Source organism: Oryctolagus cuniculus, chromosome 9, assembly GCF_964237555.1.
Source record: "Oryctolagus cuniculus chromosome 9, mOryCun1.1, whole genome shotgun sequence".
NCBI lineage: Eukaryota > Metazoa > Chordata > Mammalia > Lagomorpha > Leporidae > Oryctolagus > Oryctolagus cuniculus.
The window spans coordinates 12587516-12600832 of NC_091440.1; the positions used below are offsets into that span (position 1 = coordinate 12587516).

The 13317-nt window shown below is 43.7% G+C and overlaps 1 protein-coding gene across 13 annotated transcripts in view; it reads right to left on the minus strand.

Moving 5' to 3' along the window:
• The window catches only part of PCCA (propionyl-CoA carboxylase subunit alpha), a 438870-nt gene that overhangs the window by 406567 nt on the left and 18986 nt on the right, over positions 1 to 13317 (minus strand). For 12 of the 13 annotated variants that reach the window (XM_070048637.1, XM_051850469.2, XM_008260152.4 and 9 more), the window contains exon 2: positions 9390 to 9467. In XM_070048637.1, coding sequence (XP_069904738.1) covers positions 9390 to 9467 — 78 coding nt within the window. Of the gene's footprint in view, positions 1 to 4745; positions 4863 to 9389; positions 9468 to 13317 lie in introns of those variants that run through there. The other variant, XM_051850467.2, reaches the window with a different exon arrangement.

Genomic DNA, 13317 nt, shown 5'->3' on the forward strand with positions numbered 1-13317 from the left:
TTGAGCCAATCAGAGCCTGGAACACATAGCTTTAAATATCTCCCTCTCACCTCAGGCCTGGGAGTGTAAAATCATTGACCCTTCTATACAAATGGTCCTGGTAAATCCCTTTTCAACAGTACCATATCTTAAAGGAACAAAGCTTATATTTCCTTGAACTGTGTTTTAAGATGTGAAGTTATTATTAAGTGTTAAAATGCATCTAATAAAAACACCACCAACACTATTGCTGAAAGTGACACAATAAGAATTGTTAAATACTCAAATTATGATAACATTATAGGAATTAGGTAAAAATCCAATTTTTTTTTGACAGGTAGAGTTATAGACAGTGAGAAAGAGACAGACAGAAAGGTCTTCATTCTGTTGGTTCACTCCCCAAATGGCCACTGCGGCCAGCACAGCGCCAATCTGAAACCAGGAGCCAGATGCTTCCTCCTGGTCTCCCATGCGGGTGCAGGGGCCCAAGCACTTGGGCCATCCTCCACTGCCTTCCCGGGCCATAGCAGAGAGCTGGACTGGAAGAGGAGCAACCGGGACTAGAACCCAGCACCCATATGGGACATCCGGTGCCGCAAGCAGGGGATTAACCAAATGAGCCACGGCGCCAGCCCCCAAGAATCCAATTCTAATTTCTGTTTAAGAGGCACAACAGTGGTTAAGAGGCAGTCTGGAGCCAAGCAGCCAAAGCTGGAATCCCTCCACTGCCACATTCTCCTCTGTGTTCTCCCATGGCTAAACTGTCCTGCTTGAGCCCAATTCCTCAGTACGTAAAATGACAACAGTAATAGCACCCGCCACAAAGATACTGTGATAACAAGAACTAAGATCCTCAAAATATGTGGAGAGGTGGGCATCTGGCCTGTTAAGAAGCCAATCAGGATGTCCATGTCCTGTAGCAGAGCGCCTGGGTAGAATTCCCCACTGGTATTCCTAATTTCTGCTTTCTGCTCATGCAGACCCTGGGAGGCAGCAGTGATGGCTCAGGTAGTTGGGTTCCGGTCACCCACATGGGAGACCTGGGTGATTTCCTGGCTCACAACTTCAGCCCCCATAAATGTGGGCATTTCTGGAGTAAACCAGCAGTTGAGAGCGCTCTCCAACTCTCTAATTAATTTTTTAAAGTGTATAGGATAGTGCCTAGTACATATCAATAGGTACTAGCTATAGTTAATGTTAGTCACCTTTGGGGAAGGGCTCACGCCAAAATGTTTATATTATTATTGTATTATAGGGTTGTCTGTTTAACCTGGCAAAATTTATAACAAAATAAACATTTGCACCTGACACATCTTCTCTATTTAGGGCTGTTAATATATTCCCAACTAGTGCACAAACTCAATAAAGCTGATCACATCAACTAGCCTTTTTATATAAAATTTTCTTTTAAATAAATCATAAGATGCATACGGTTCAGAATTTTTAAAGTACAAAATAGATTATACTGAGGTAACACTCAGGAACTTCTCTCAAAGACAAACACTATTACCAGTAATTTGCCAGTTATTGTGTAATCTGCCAGATAAGCTACACATATAAAAAAGAATATACACTTAAACCAAGTTAAAACTCCCTGTCTCCATCAACAAGTATGGTAAAATGTCATCATATAACCTCAATGATTAATCGCAAATTGTTAAGTGTTGTCATAAAGCTGTGTGCAGGATGCCATGTACAGAGAAGGGTAAGCATGAACAGCAACACTGGAAGAGGGGAGCACTGAAACTCTACAGGGGGGTTTTAGTGTGGCTCAAGCACACAGATGAAGGTAGGGTAAAGACGCCAGACGACAGAAGTACTTCTGTGCCATTTAAGGAACTGAGATGCATCCTCTGTGTGGAAAGCCACACACTCTGAGGGGAAATAAATAAAACCTGTAAATCAGGAACCTGAATCCCTGAAAACAGAGGGGCTTCCAGGTGACAGAAGAGATTTTATAAAATGACCTTTTACAGCTACTGTTCTATAACTGTGCTGAGATGTCTGTCATCCAGGTAAAGTTTCCCCAGGATTTTTAATATTTTTTAAACTGTTGAAGCTTCCATTTTCATTTTTAATTGATACATAATTATAGTACATATCTATTGGCTATGGTATGATATTGCAATGCAGGTAAACATTATACAACCCTCAGATCAGGGCAAGGAGCACTTTCATCTCCTCAACCAAGTGTCATTTCACTGTATTGAAAGCATATACAGTTAACATCAGCCACTGCTATCCAACTCTGCTAAACGACATCAGAAGATAGTCCCCTAAGGGACTGTACCGTGTGTCTCCCTGAAGCAGCCTCTCTCTCCAGCCCCTCTCTCCCCAGGCACTGGTAACCACCATTCTGCTCTCTGCTTCTCTGAGGCCAACTCTTTTAGCTTCCACATGCAACTGAGAACACGCGTTGTTTGTTAGTTTTCTTTAATCCATTCTCGCTCCACCCCTTCTTGCTATTCTCTATGCCCAGATCTTCACAGCTGGGTTTAAAACCGCAGCCGGCACTTCAATACATTCAGACATCAAGAGAAGCACTGAGCTGACCCAATCCTCTGGGTACTTGTTGGGGAAATGTTGGCAGAACTCCAGACACTGAGTCATTCATTGACCACTTCTGAGAAAGGCTAAAGCACAATGTGTAAATCCACCAGCTCTGGAGAACGACAAGCTTGAGGGATTTTTTTTTCCATTGTATTTGAAGGGCAGAGAGACAAAAAAAGATCTTCCTTCCATCAGTCGATTCCCTTCTCAAACATCCACAACAGCCAGGACCAGGCCAGGCTGACGCCAGGATACCATGTCGGTGGCAGGGACCCAAGCACTTCAGCTATCACCTGCAGCTTCCCAAGTTGTGCGTTAGCAGGAAACTAGGTTGGAAGTGGAGTACCCATGACAAAGAACAAGCATTCCATTATGGGATGCAGGCATCCCAACAGGAACACAACCACTGTGCCACACCCCTTCCCCTGAGTTTATACCCAGCTCACACTTACTATCTGTGGGTTTTGAGCCTCAGTTTCCCAATGTGTAAAACTGGGTTAAGGATAGTATTAAGAAGTTGGCATATAGCAGGCATGCTTTCTATACACCATTATCCTTCCTACTGCACTATCTCATTTATCAGGTGACAGCTATTTATCCTTTTAATAGTCCACGAAATCAGGTCTAATACTTTCTCATTTTCAAAGTGAGGAGACTGAGGATTGGAGAGCCAAATCATTAGCCTAAGCCACTCACAAAGTTAATTACTGGTAGAGCCAGAGTGCATACTCAGGCATTCATGTCAAGGCATATGATTTGAAATGTTCACAGTCTTAATGAAACAAGCTCTAAACTCTATATTATTCATTAATGCCAACAAAGTTCACATTCGTTGAGGAAAGTACATCACAGTACTGTTCTGGCTCACATAAATCTAAGGTCTACTGAAACTCCCCAGTCTTGCAAATTACCATTAGATAACCATCCTTATTTTCTTGAACTTACATGAGACAACAAATTGACTTGTTGAAACTCAAGTTGAAAACTAATATTTTTAGTAATGATTACATTTCATCTGGCTTAATTTGCTTTTTGATTTTTAAAGATTTATTTATTTATTTGAAAGTCAGTTACACAGAGAGAAGGAAAGGCAGAGAGAGAGCGAAAGGTCTTCCATCTGCTGGTTCACTCTCCAATTGGCCTCAACAGTGGGAGCTGCGCCAATCCGAAGCCAGGAGCCAGGAGCCTCTCCCTGTTCTCCCACGCAGGTGAAGGGGCTCAAGGACTTGGGCCATCTTCTTCTGCTTTCCCAGGTCATAGCAGAGAGCTGGATCAGAAGTGGAGCAGCCGGGACTAGAACCAGCACCCATATGGATGCTAGCACTGCAGGCTGCGGCTTTACCTGCTACGCCACGCGCAGGCCCCTTAATTTGCTTTTATTTTTATTTATTTGCTCACTTATTTGTGAGGCAGAGAAGGACAGACAGAGGGATCCCTCCATTGGTTTATTCACCAAATGCCCACCACCAGCCAAAACTGGGAGCTAGGAACTTAATCTAGGACTCTCTTGTGGGTGCCAGGAATCCGATTATTTGAGCCATCACCTGTGGCCTCCTAGGGTACCCATGAGCAGAAAAGCTGGAATCGGAAGTGGAGTGAGGACCTGAACCCAGAATACAGGTATCCCAACCAGCATCTTAAAAAAAAAAAAAAACTGACAAGCCAAACACCAGCCACTCACCTGATATATTCTGACTCAATGTGAGTCACTGATAAAATGCAGACTAAGAAAGGGGTCAGTGCAGGGAAGGCATTGTGGCACAGCAGGTTAGACTGCTGCCTATGATACCAGCATCCCATGTAAGTGCCAGTTTGAGTCCTAACTGTTCCACTTCTGATCCAGTTCCCTGCTAATGCACTTGGGAGAGAAGTGGAAGATGGATCAATTGGCTGGGCCCCTGGCATCCACATAGGAGTCCTAGATGGAATTCCAGGCACCTGGTTTCGGCCTGGCCCAGCACCAACTGTTGCAGTCACTGGGGAGTGACCCAGCAGGTAGAATATTGATATTTCTCTGTCTCTCCTTCTCTCTGTAACTCAATTTATTTAACAAATATATACTACCAAGACCAGGTCTATCTGCACTGCGGACTTTAAAAGTTCAGTATTTAACAAACAAGAGTAGCAGGAATTTCTGGAAGAATAAAGGTTGAATGAAACGCAGCCCTGAAGTGAAGACTAAAGCCAACACCTTGGTCTAAACTTGCACCTTTTACCTTTCTCTGAGGAAGGAGAGAACTTCTACTTTGACTATGGCCTTGTCTAAATAAGGTCGGAGTTGGTGAACTCAGGAGGCTTCCATAGCCTTGGCAGCTCATGGCAAGAGCCTTGGGTGATCACTGACATCATAAATAAGAGTGTCAATTGTTAAGTCAACAATGGGAGTCACTGTGCACCTACTCCCCAAGTAACATCTCTGTCCTTAATGTGTTGTACTATATAAATGAACGGTAAAACTACTCAAACGATACTCTATACTTTGTGTGTCTGTGTGGGTGCAATCTGTTGAAATCTTTATTTAGTAAATACTAAGTTGATCTTCTATATATAAAGATAATTAAAAAGAATCTTGATGAAGAATGGGATGGGAGAGAGAATAGGAGCCGAGATGCTTTGTGGGTGAGAGGGTGGTGATGGGGGGAAAAACCACTATAATCCAGAAGTTGTACTTTCATTGTTTTGTTTTGTTTTGTTTTTTTGGACAGGCAGAGTGGACAGTGAGAGAGAGAGACAGAGAGAAAGGTCTTCCTTTGCCGTTGGTTCACCCTCCAATGGCCGCCATGGCCGGCGCACCGCACTGATCCCATGGCAGGAGCCAGGTACTTATCCTGGTCTCCCGTGGGGTGTAGGGCCCAAGCACCTGGGCCATCCTCCACTGCACTCCCTGGCCACCGCAGAGAGCTGGCCTGGAAGAGGGGCAACTGGGACAGAATCCAGCGCCCCGACCGGGACTAGAACCCAGTGTGCCGGCGCTGCAGGCAGAGGATTAGCCTAGTGAGCCACGGCGCCGGCTGAGAAGTTGTACTTTCAAAATTTATATTTATTAAATAAAAGCTTTCTTTAAAAAAGATATACAAAATTAAAAAAAAAAGATAACAAAAAAAATAAAATTTACCTTTAAGACCCAGTTAATGTCAAAACACACCCATAATTGACAAAGGAGGTCATACAGGTTTTCCATAGCTACCTTTGGCAAGCACACAGCAAAAGAGATGGCAAAGACAACAAGGAGCAGATCTGATTCCAGACAGGATATGCAGATGTACCTGCTTACTAGATGTCAAAGGAAGTCCACTTGTAACCCCGTTACCTCTCTTATCTCTTTAAATGTCCTAAATCAAGATCGTTGTATTTATTTTGTTTATTTTCAGTAATAATCAGTAGCCACCAATTTGTGTGGCTACCAAACTCTGCCACACAAATATTTCTTAACAGACATAAGATGACTCTTAAAACCTGCTGGACGCGTGCCAGGAGATTTGCTTCCTGTACTTGGTAATGCTCCAAAAGCCTGAAGCAAAGCTCCCCTGAGGCAAAGGTGTTGACATTCTGATTGCCTAACCAAAGTGCCAGATTCAAGAATCCAGCCAACACCATGGTTTAAGAAAGGGCTATTTTGTTTAGGGATCAAGCCTGAGGATTAACCTTAAAGGCAAAGAACTAAAGGTCAGGGCCCAGCAATGCGGGTGTAGTAGGGCAAACCTCCACCTGCAGAAGCAGCAGCCCATATGGGCACCAGTTCCTGTCCCAGTTGCTCCTCTTCTAATCCAGCTCCCTGCTAATGTGCCTGGGAAAGCAGCAGAGGATGGATTAAGTGCGTTGGCTCCTGCAGCCGTGGGGGAGGCCTGGAAAAAACTCCGGGCTCCTGGCTTCAGATATGCCCCGCTCCAGCCGCTGCAGTCATTTGGGGATGATTGCAGTGGATGGAGGGATGGAGGACCCCCTCCCTCTGTTAACTCTGCCTTTCAAATAAATATATGAATCTTAAAAAGGAAAAAAAAAACTAAGGTCAAACATTGATTGTTATACTAGTGTGTTAACACAAGGGCTGAGTTCTCGAAGATAACAGGCAATACACATATCTTGACTATCACTAATGTTGTCAATGAAAACCTTTTCTGATACCTATTATGCTAATGAGAAAGACTAACAGTGTTTCTTGGAAGAAAAAAATGGCTGAACTACTTGTAGGACGCCCATGCTCTCTGGAATGTGGCCTCTTTAAATATTATCTAACCACCCCTAGAGTATTCCTAATTAGGAAAGCTGATTACTTCTAGATTGGAACTCAATACAAGCATGCAAAACCAAACATACACATGAACCCTAAGCATACTGCCTATTGTGAAATTATTAAATTAAACCACAGATTTTGTAACTAAGAGTTTATTCCAGGTAATACATCTCGACCTGCACTGTTCAATATAGCAGCCACTGCAAACATGAGGCTACTTCAGATATGACTAATAAGACTGAGTTATTCCCAGGCATAAAACACACAGTGTAAAGAGATGGTGTGGTACCAAAAAAAAAAAAAAAAAAATCTAAAGTGTTTCATTATTTATATTGATTATATAACTGAAAGAATAATTTTATATTGAATTAAATAAAATGTATTAAAAGCAACTTCACCTGTTTCTTTTTACTTTTTTTTAAGTATGGCTACTAGAAGATGTAAAGTCACCTTTGCCCTGCAATTGTCTCTCCCACTGCAACGCTATGGTCTGGCATGGATGTGGATTCTTTCTTCCTCCAAACCTCCAGATTTAAAAAAAAACCTGACAGATGCTGTGGCGTAGCAGGTTAAGCTACCACCTGCAGTGCTGGTATCCCATATGTGTGCCAGTTCGAATCCCAGCTGCTCCCCTTCCTATCCAGCTCTCTGCTATGGCCTGGGAAAACAGTGGAAGATGGCCCAAGTCCTTGGGACCCTGCACCTGTATGGGGGACCCGGAAGAAGCTCCTGGCTTCGGATTGTGACAGTTCCAGCCATTGCGATCAACTGGGGAGTGAACCAATGGATGAAAGACCTTTCTCTTTCTCTTTCTCTCTCTCTCTCTCTGTCCCTCTCTCTACCTCTCTACCTCTCTTCTCTATGTTTAACTGACTTTCAAATAAATAAATCTTAAAAAAAAAAAAAAAAAAAAAAAAAAAAAAACCTGACAGAGGTCCGGTGCCATGACAGAGCAGGTAAGGTTACTGCCTGCAATGGCAGCACCCCTCATGAGCACCAGTTCAAGCCCCAGCTGCTCCGCTTCTGATCCAGCTCTCTGCTGTGGTCTGGGAAAGCAGTGGAGGATGGCCCAAGTGCTTGGGCCCCTGCATCCACATGGGAGACCTGGAAGAATCTCCTGGCTCCTGGCTTCAGATCAGCTCAGCTCTGGCCATTGCAGCCATCTTGGGAGTGAACCAGTGGATGGAAGATCTCTCTCTCTCTCTCTCTGCCTCTGCCTCTCTGTCACTCTACCTTTCAAATAAATAAATCTTTAAAAATCCTGACAGGTAGTTTTGCGCTCTTCAGCAGGTGACTTAGAAGGTATCTCAACTAAGTCATTCTCAATCACTCATAATATTTGCCTTGACCAATCAAGTCAAAATGATGTGGGCAGGTAGATAGCTAACATGCAGAGAGGAGCTGAGGGCGTGCCTGAGCTGTGCACAACAAATCCAACACGCCTGTGGATCAGCACACCCATTCCCCATCATGCACCTGTGCCTCAATTAACATTACACAGGAGATTTCCGTGACACTTCAAGATTCCCAAATCTCAAGTCCCACACCCAACTCTATCCTATTTGAATATTCGATTAGGCCCTGCCCTGAATACCACCTCCTACCCTACAAAAGGAGGACCCCAGCATGGGTGGTGGCAGCTCTTCCTTCCCAGTGAAGACAGACTGCATGTGCTCACAATGGAGTGTGCACTAGCTCTTTAAATAAATCTGTTTTCCTAGAAGAGGCCCAGCCTCCTGCCCTCTTTGATGCTTACATTCAACAGTAAACATGTTTTTCCTTTCTAATCACTACTTTTAGCCCATTTGTCATGTCCCTTAGAAGACTCAACATTAAGATATATTGCAATCTTAATTAGAAATTCCTTGCCCCCAAATTTACAATATGCATAATGTCTTCAATCCAAAAGAATCATATAAATATTAAATAAATGAAACAAAAACTCAAGAGTTTAGCCAGCGTTGCGGCTCACTAGGCTAATCCTCCGCCTGCGGCACTGGCACACAGGATTCTAGTCTGGATTCTGTCCCGGTTGCCCCTCTTCCAGGCCAGCTCTCCGTTGTGGCCAGGGAGTGCAGTGGAGGATGGCCCAGGTGCTTGGGCTCTGCACCCCATGGGAGACCAGGAGAAGCACCTGGCTCCTGGCTTCGGATCAGTGCTGTGCGGATCAGTGCTGTGCGCTGACCGCAGCGCACCGGCCGTGGCGGCCATTGGAGAGTAAACCAACAGCAAAGGACGACCTTTCTCTCTGTCTCTCTCTCTCTCTCACTGTCTACTCTGCCTATCAAAACAAACAAACAAACAAAAAAACACCTCAAGAGTTTAATCAAAATCTCTCAACTACTTAGTCCTTAAGAAAGACTGTTTTATTAATTTGCTGACAACAAGAGAAATACATTGCAAATGTATTCAACTTTGGGTACAAAAACAAACACAAAATTAAAAAGACTTCAGTCTATGGCCCACATAAAAAAGGAACAAAGACTGAGCACATACTATAACTACCAGAGCAATGATAATTTCACAGTATCAACAAAGTTTAATCTGTACACTGAATACAGTGTGGAGACAGAAATGCAAAACCACTATAACTTAGCGATTGAGAACATTTTTTGTAAATACTCACTTTTTCACTAGGATCATATCCCACTGAACCGAGACCACGGGACACCAATAAGTGCTGTCTTGAATAGTGTGGAACATGCTATTAAAAAAAGAAAAGTTATAAATATATAAGAATGGGCTTTAAATATTGCTTTCAGGATATTTCTTCCAGTTTGTTTCTAAAACAAATGTGTTATCAATCAATACATGCAGCTCTACACAAAACATAATGATGTAAGGGAAATCTTTACTACAGACACTTCTCCTTGGCACTTGGAACAAAAGGCATCAAGACAATCCCCAGGAACATGTGGTCATGCGGACTGAAAGATACAGCATGGTCAGAAATGTCACATTCCACACAGAACTTTAGGAATCACAAAACAAGATTCTTGGCCTCAAGGATCAACATCAATATCAACCGTGACCAGAGATAAGAAAACATTTTTTATTTGCTGATGACTGAAACATGACTTCTTATTTTACTTTTTCTTGTATTAAAGTGGTTTGGCTAATAAAATTAATAACAATAATAATAATCAAGTCTACATCTAATCCATTATAAACATCTGTGGAGAAAATATGTTTTACCACATTAAAAAGACTAAAAAAATTATAGCCAAGGTTGAAGACAACAATTTTCCCAGTAGTCACTAATAAAGCTAGACTGAAAAAAGGAAGAGAAAAAAAATCAATGAAAGACAACATGTACAACTCTTAGAACTTTCTAAGAGGATAACAATACAAATGTCTTCATACCAATACTGTAAAATGAACTCAGAGTTGCATAACAAGTTACAAATGTAATCTCTACATAAAAGTGAAGGTAACAGATATGAAAGACAGACTTTATAAAATAGTCTTTACAGGGTGGGTATTTGGCACAATGGTTAAGACAGAGCTTGGAATGCCCACATCCTATGTCTGAGTGCCTGGGTTTGAGTACCAGCTCCATTCCCAATTTCAGTTTCCTGTTAATGTGCATGCTGGGAGGCAAGAGATGGTGACTAAAATAACTGGGTCCCTGCCACCCATGTGGGAAGCCCAGATTGAATACTGAGTTCTTCACTCCTGGCTCTGGCAACTGGGAAGCGAAATAGCAGATGTAACACTCTCCCTCTCTGTCTCCCTGGTAAATAAATAATCAAGGTAGCAGAACCAAGAAAGCAGCTGAGTAAGAGGTTCCACTGGGCAGCCACGAGCAGAAACACTGAAGTGAACAACTACACACACACCAAGTCCTGGTCACAAGACTACAGACGTAAGAGTGGAACACAGTACCTCATCTCATTATGCTCCTAACTAAAGTCACACTGAAGAAAGCAAGAAGAAAAACACTGGCCACATCACACCTGCCCCAACTTCAAGAAGCTCAGCTTGGGCAGATGCCTCCCACGTGGGAGAGGGAGAACAGACTGACGCTCAAGGCTTGGCTCCCTGCAAAAAACCTGGTCAAGCCGAGCCCACTGACCCCTGCCCCCTGGCTCACATCCTGGGAGTGAAGTTTGGAACCTCCACAACCAGGGGGCCTTACTCACCCCACCCCCAGGCTCCAGAGAAAGGAGAGGGAGTTTAGGACCCGTCTTGGAGCTCACAATTGGGTCTACTGCATAGCTAAGGCCCATCAGACAGGACCTCTGCTCCAAGGGGGTCAGACTCATTTTGGCAAGTATCACTGCCAGCCTCAGGTGACTGGGTGGACACCCCCCAGAAGACTTCATAGGGACCCATGACTATGAGACCTATGTGTGACCAGACTATGGCTAGTCTGGGTGGCCATGGGGCCATCTTTAAACTCTTCCCAAACCTGGGCAGAAAGCAAGGGGCCACGGGACTGTGCTTGGGGGCTCAGTGCTGAGCTGATAAAGCCAAACACTGGGCAGATCCTAGTAGTGTCCGCCCAGAGGCAAGGGCCTATGGACAGTCTCTAGACTTGCCCCAGGATCAGGGAGAGACCTGCACCCTGCTGAGACAGACCTCTGAGGCATGTGTCACCTACAGCCTCCTGCAGGCCTGGGGCGCACCCCTGAGGTTACACAGGGCCTGGTGACTATGAGACCCAGCTGCTACCCACCTAGAGGCTGCCTGAGTAGCTGAGGGGCTACCTTTATCAGCCCTCCTACAACTTAGGACAGACAAGGACAGTTTTGGCACTCGGCACCAGGCTAATAAAACGGAGCATTAAGAAGGTTCTAATGGTCTCTGACCCAGACCAGTGCCTGCAGACAAAGCTTCCGGACCTGCTTCAGTGCACAGTAAGTTCCATGGTCCTGGCTGAGCAGTCTTACCTGCCAGCCGACACCACCAGTGGCTGACGGGTACAGCACTGGGCAGTGAGCCCAGTGGCAGGGAGAACTTCGGACTTACTCCAAGGCAGCACTGGTCTTGGCAGGCTCAGGGTTCCTGATGTGGCAGCAATCAACACAGGACAAAGAATCTGAGCCTACCAAAAGAGGCTTGTCCAACAAACTGCCATTTTTTAGGTACTATCCCAGTGTTATAGTTACTAACATATCAACCGCAGATTTGGGGGATACTGTAAGATGCAGTAAGTTAAAAAAAAAAAAAACAGACCTGGGGCAAACCACAACTTAGAGTGCTATCTACTACTGAAACAGCTTCAGTGAAGTACCTATAGGCCTAGAGAAAAAAAAAAAAAAAAAAAAAGACAACTGAGAATTTCTAGAAAGATCGCCACAAAGCCAAATTACTATACTACTCCTTCAATGTGGAAATGATACTGTATACCAACAAACACCAAGAACTTCCAGAGAACCATGACTTCACCTAAGGAACAAAATATAAAGACAGAACTGACTACATAGGAACCAAAATTTCCAAATCCTCAAATGAAGATTTCAAAATAGCTTGTTTTATAGAAAATCAACAAAATTCAAGAGAACACAGAGAAATGATTCAATATGCTAAGATAGAGATGTGATAGATCAAAGTCATTAAACAAAATCAAGCAGAACTCTTTCAGCTGAAAAGTACATTTAGTGAAATTAAAACACACAATAGAAGGCAATAATAGCAGAACAGATAAAACAGAAAAATTGCTGCATCTGATCTGACCCCCTGAATCCTGTTCTATTCACGACAAAGTATAAGAGCAACAAACGAAAGAGAAGGGGTGATATTACCAAAGTTTACTGAGAGAACAGAGGGGCAGAAACTCCTGCTAGCCAAAACAGAAAGAGTTCTGCTACAATATACTAGTGGGGCCTTATATATGTAAAACATTAAAGGATTTTTCACAGATTCAAGAAAGAATTTATCTTAGGACATGTCAGGAGTAGTTTATCTTGACCATACTCCTGAAACTGGTCATGGACATATGGTCACCATCAACGGGCCACCTGGCCATCTGCGCCAACTGTGGCGCCAGAGCTGGTGGTTCCTAAGTGATGAAGCCCTTTACGCTGCTGGTGAGGCCCTGACATCCCCCCATCCCCCCATCCCCCCCCCATCCCCCCCCCCCCCCCCCCCCCCCGCCGACAGCCATCCCCAACTTCTGTTATGAAGAAGTTTTGGCTGATTCCTGCTGAACACGGTTATCATGGGGAACTGGCAGCCAGGGACTCCATTGGTGGGAAACATCTAAGGGTCCATGGCAATAGGCCTTGAGTGTGTCAGCAGCATCAGCCACAGGTGGGCAACTCTGTAAGAAAGCAGCCGTACAAAGCAACCTAGGATACAGAGATACAAATAACAGTTTGTATAGGGATACAAATACAAATAATAATTATTTGGATACAGGGTCCAAAGAATAGTAAGATAAGTAGTGTGTGTGTGTGTGTGTGTGTATATATATATATATAGTATAAGCTATATATACTACTATATATATATATAGGTCCTAAAAAAGGCCACCACCATGATAGTCAGTGCCGGTCTCTAAATCACCTGAAAGTTGAAATATGAATTTTGTTAACTTTTCTGTGTATTTG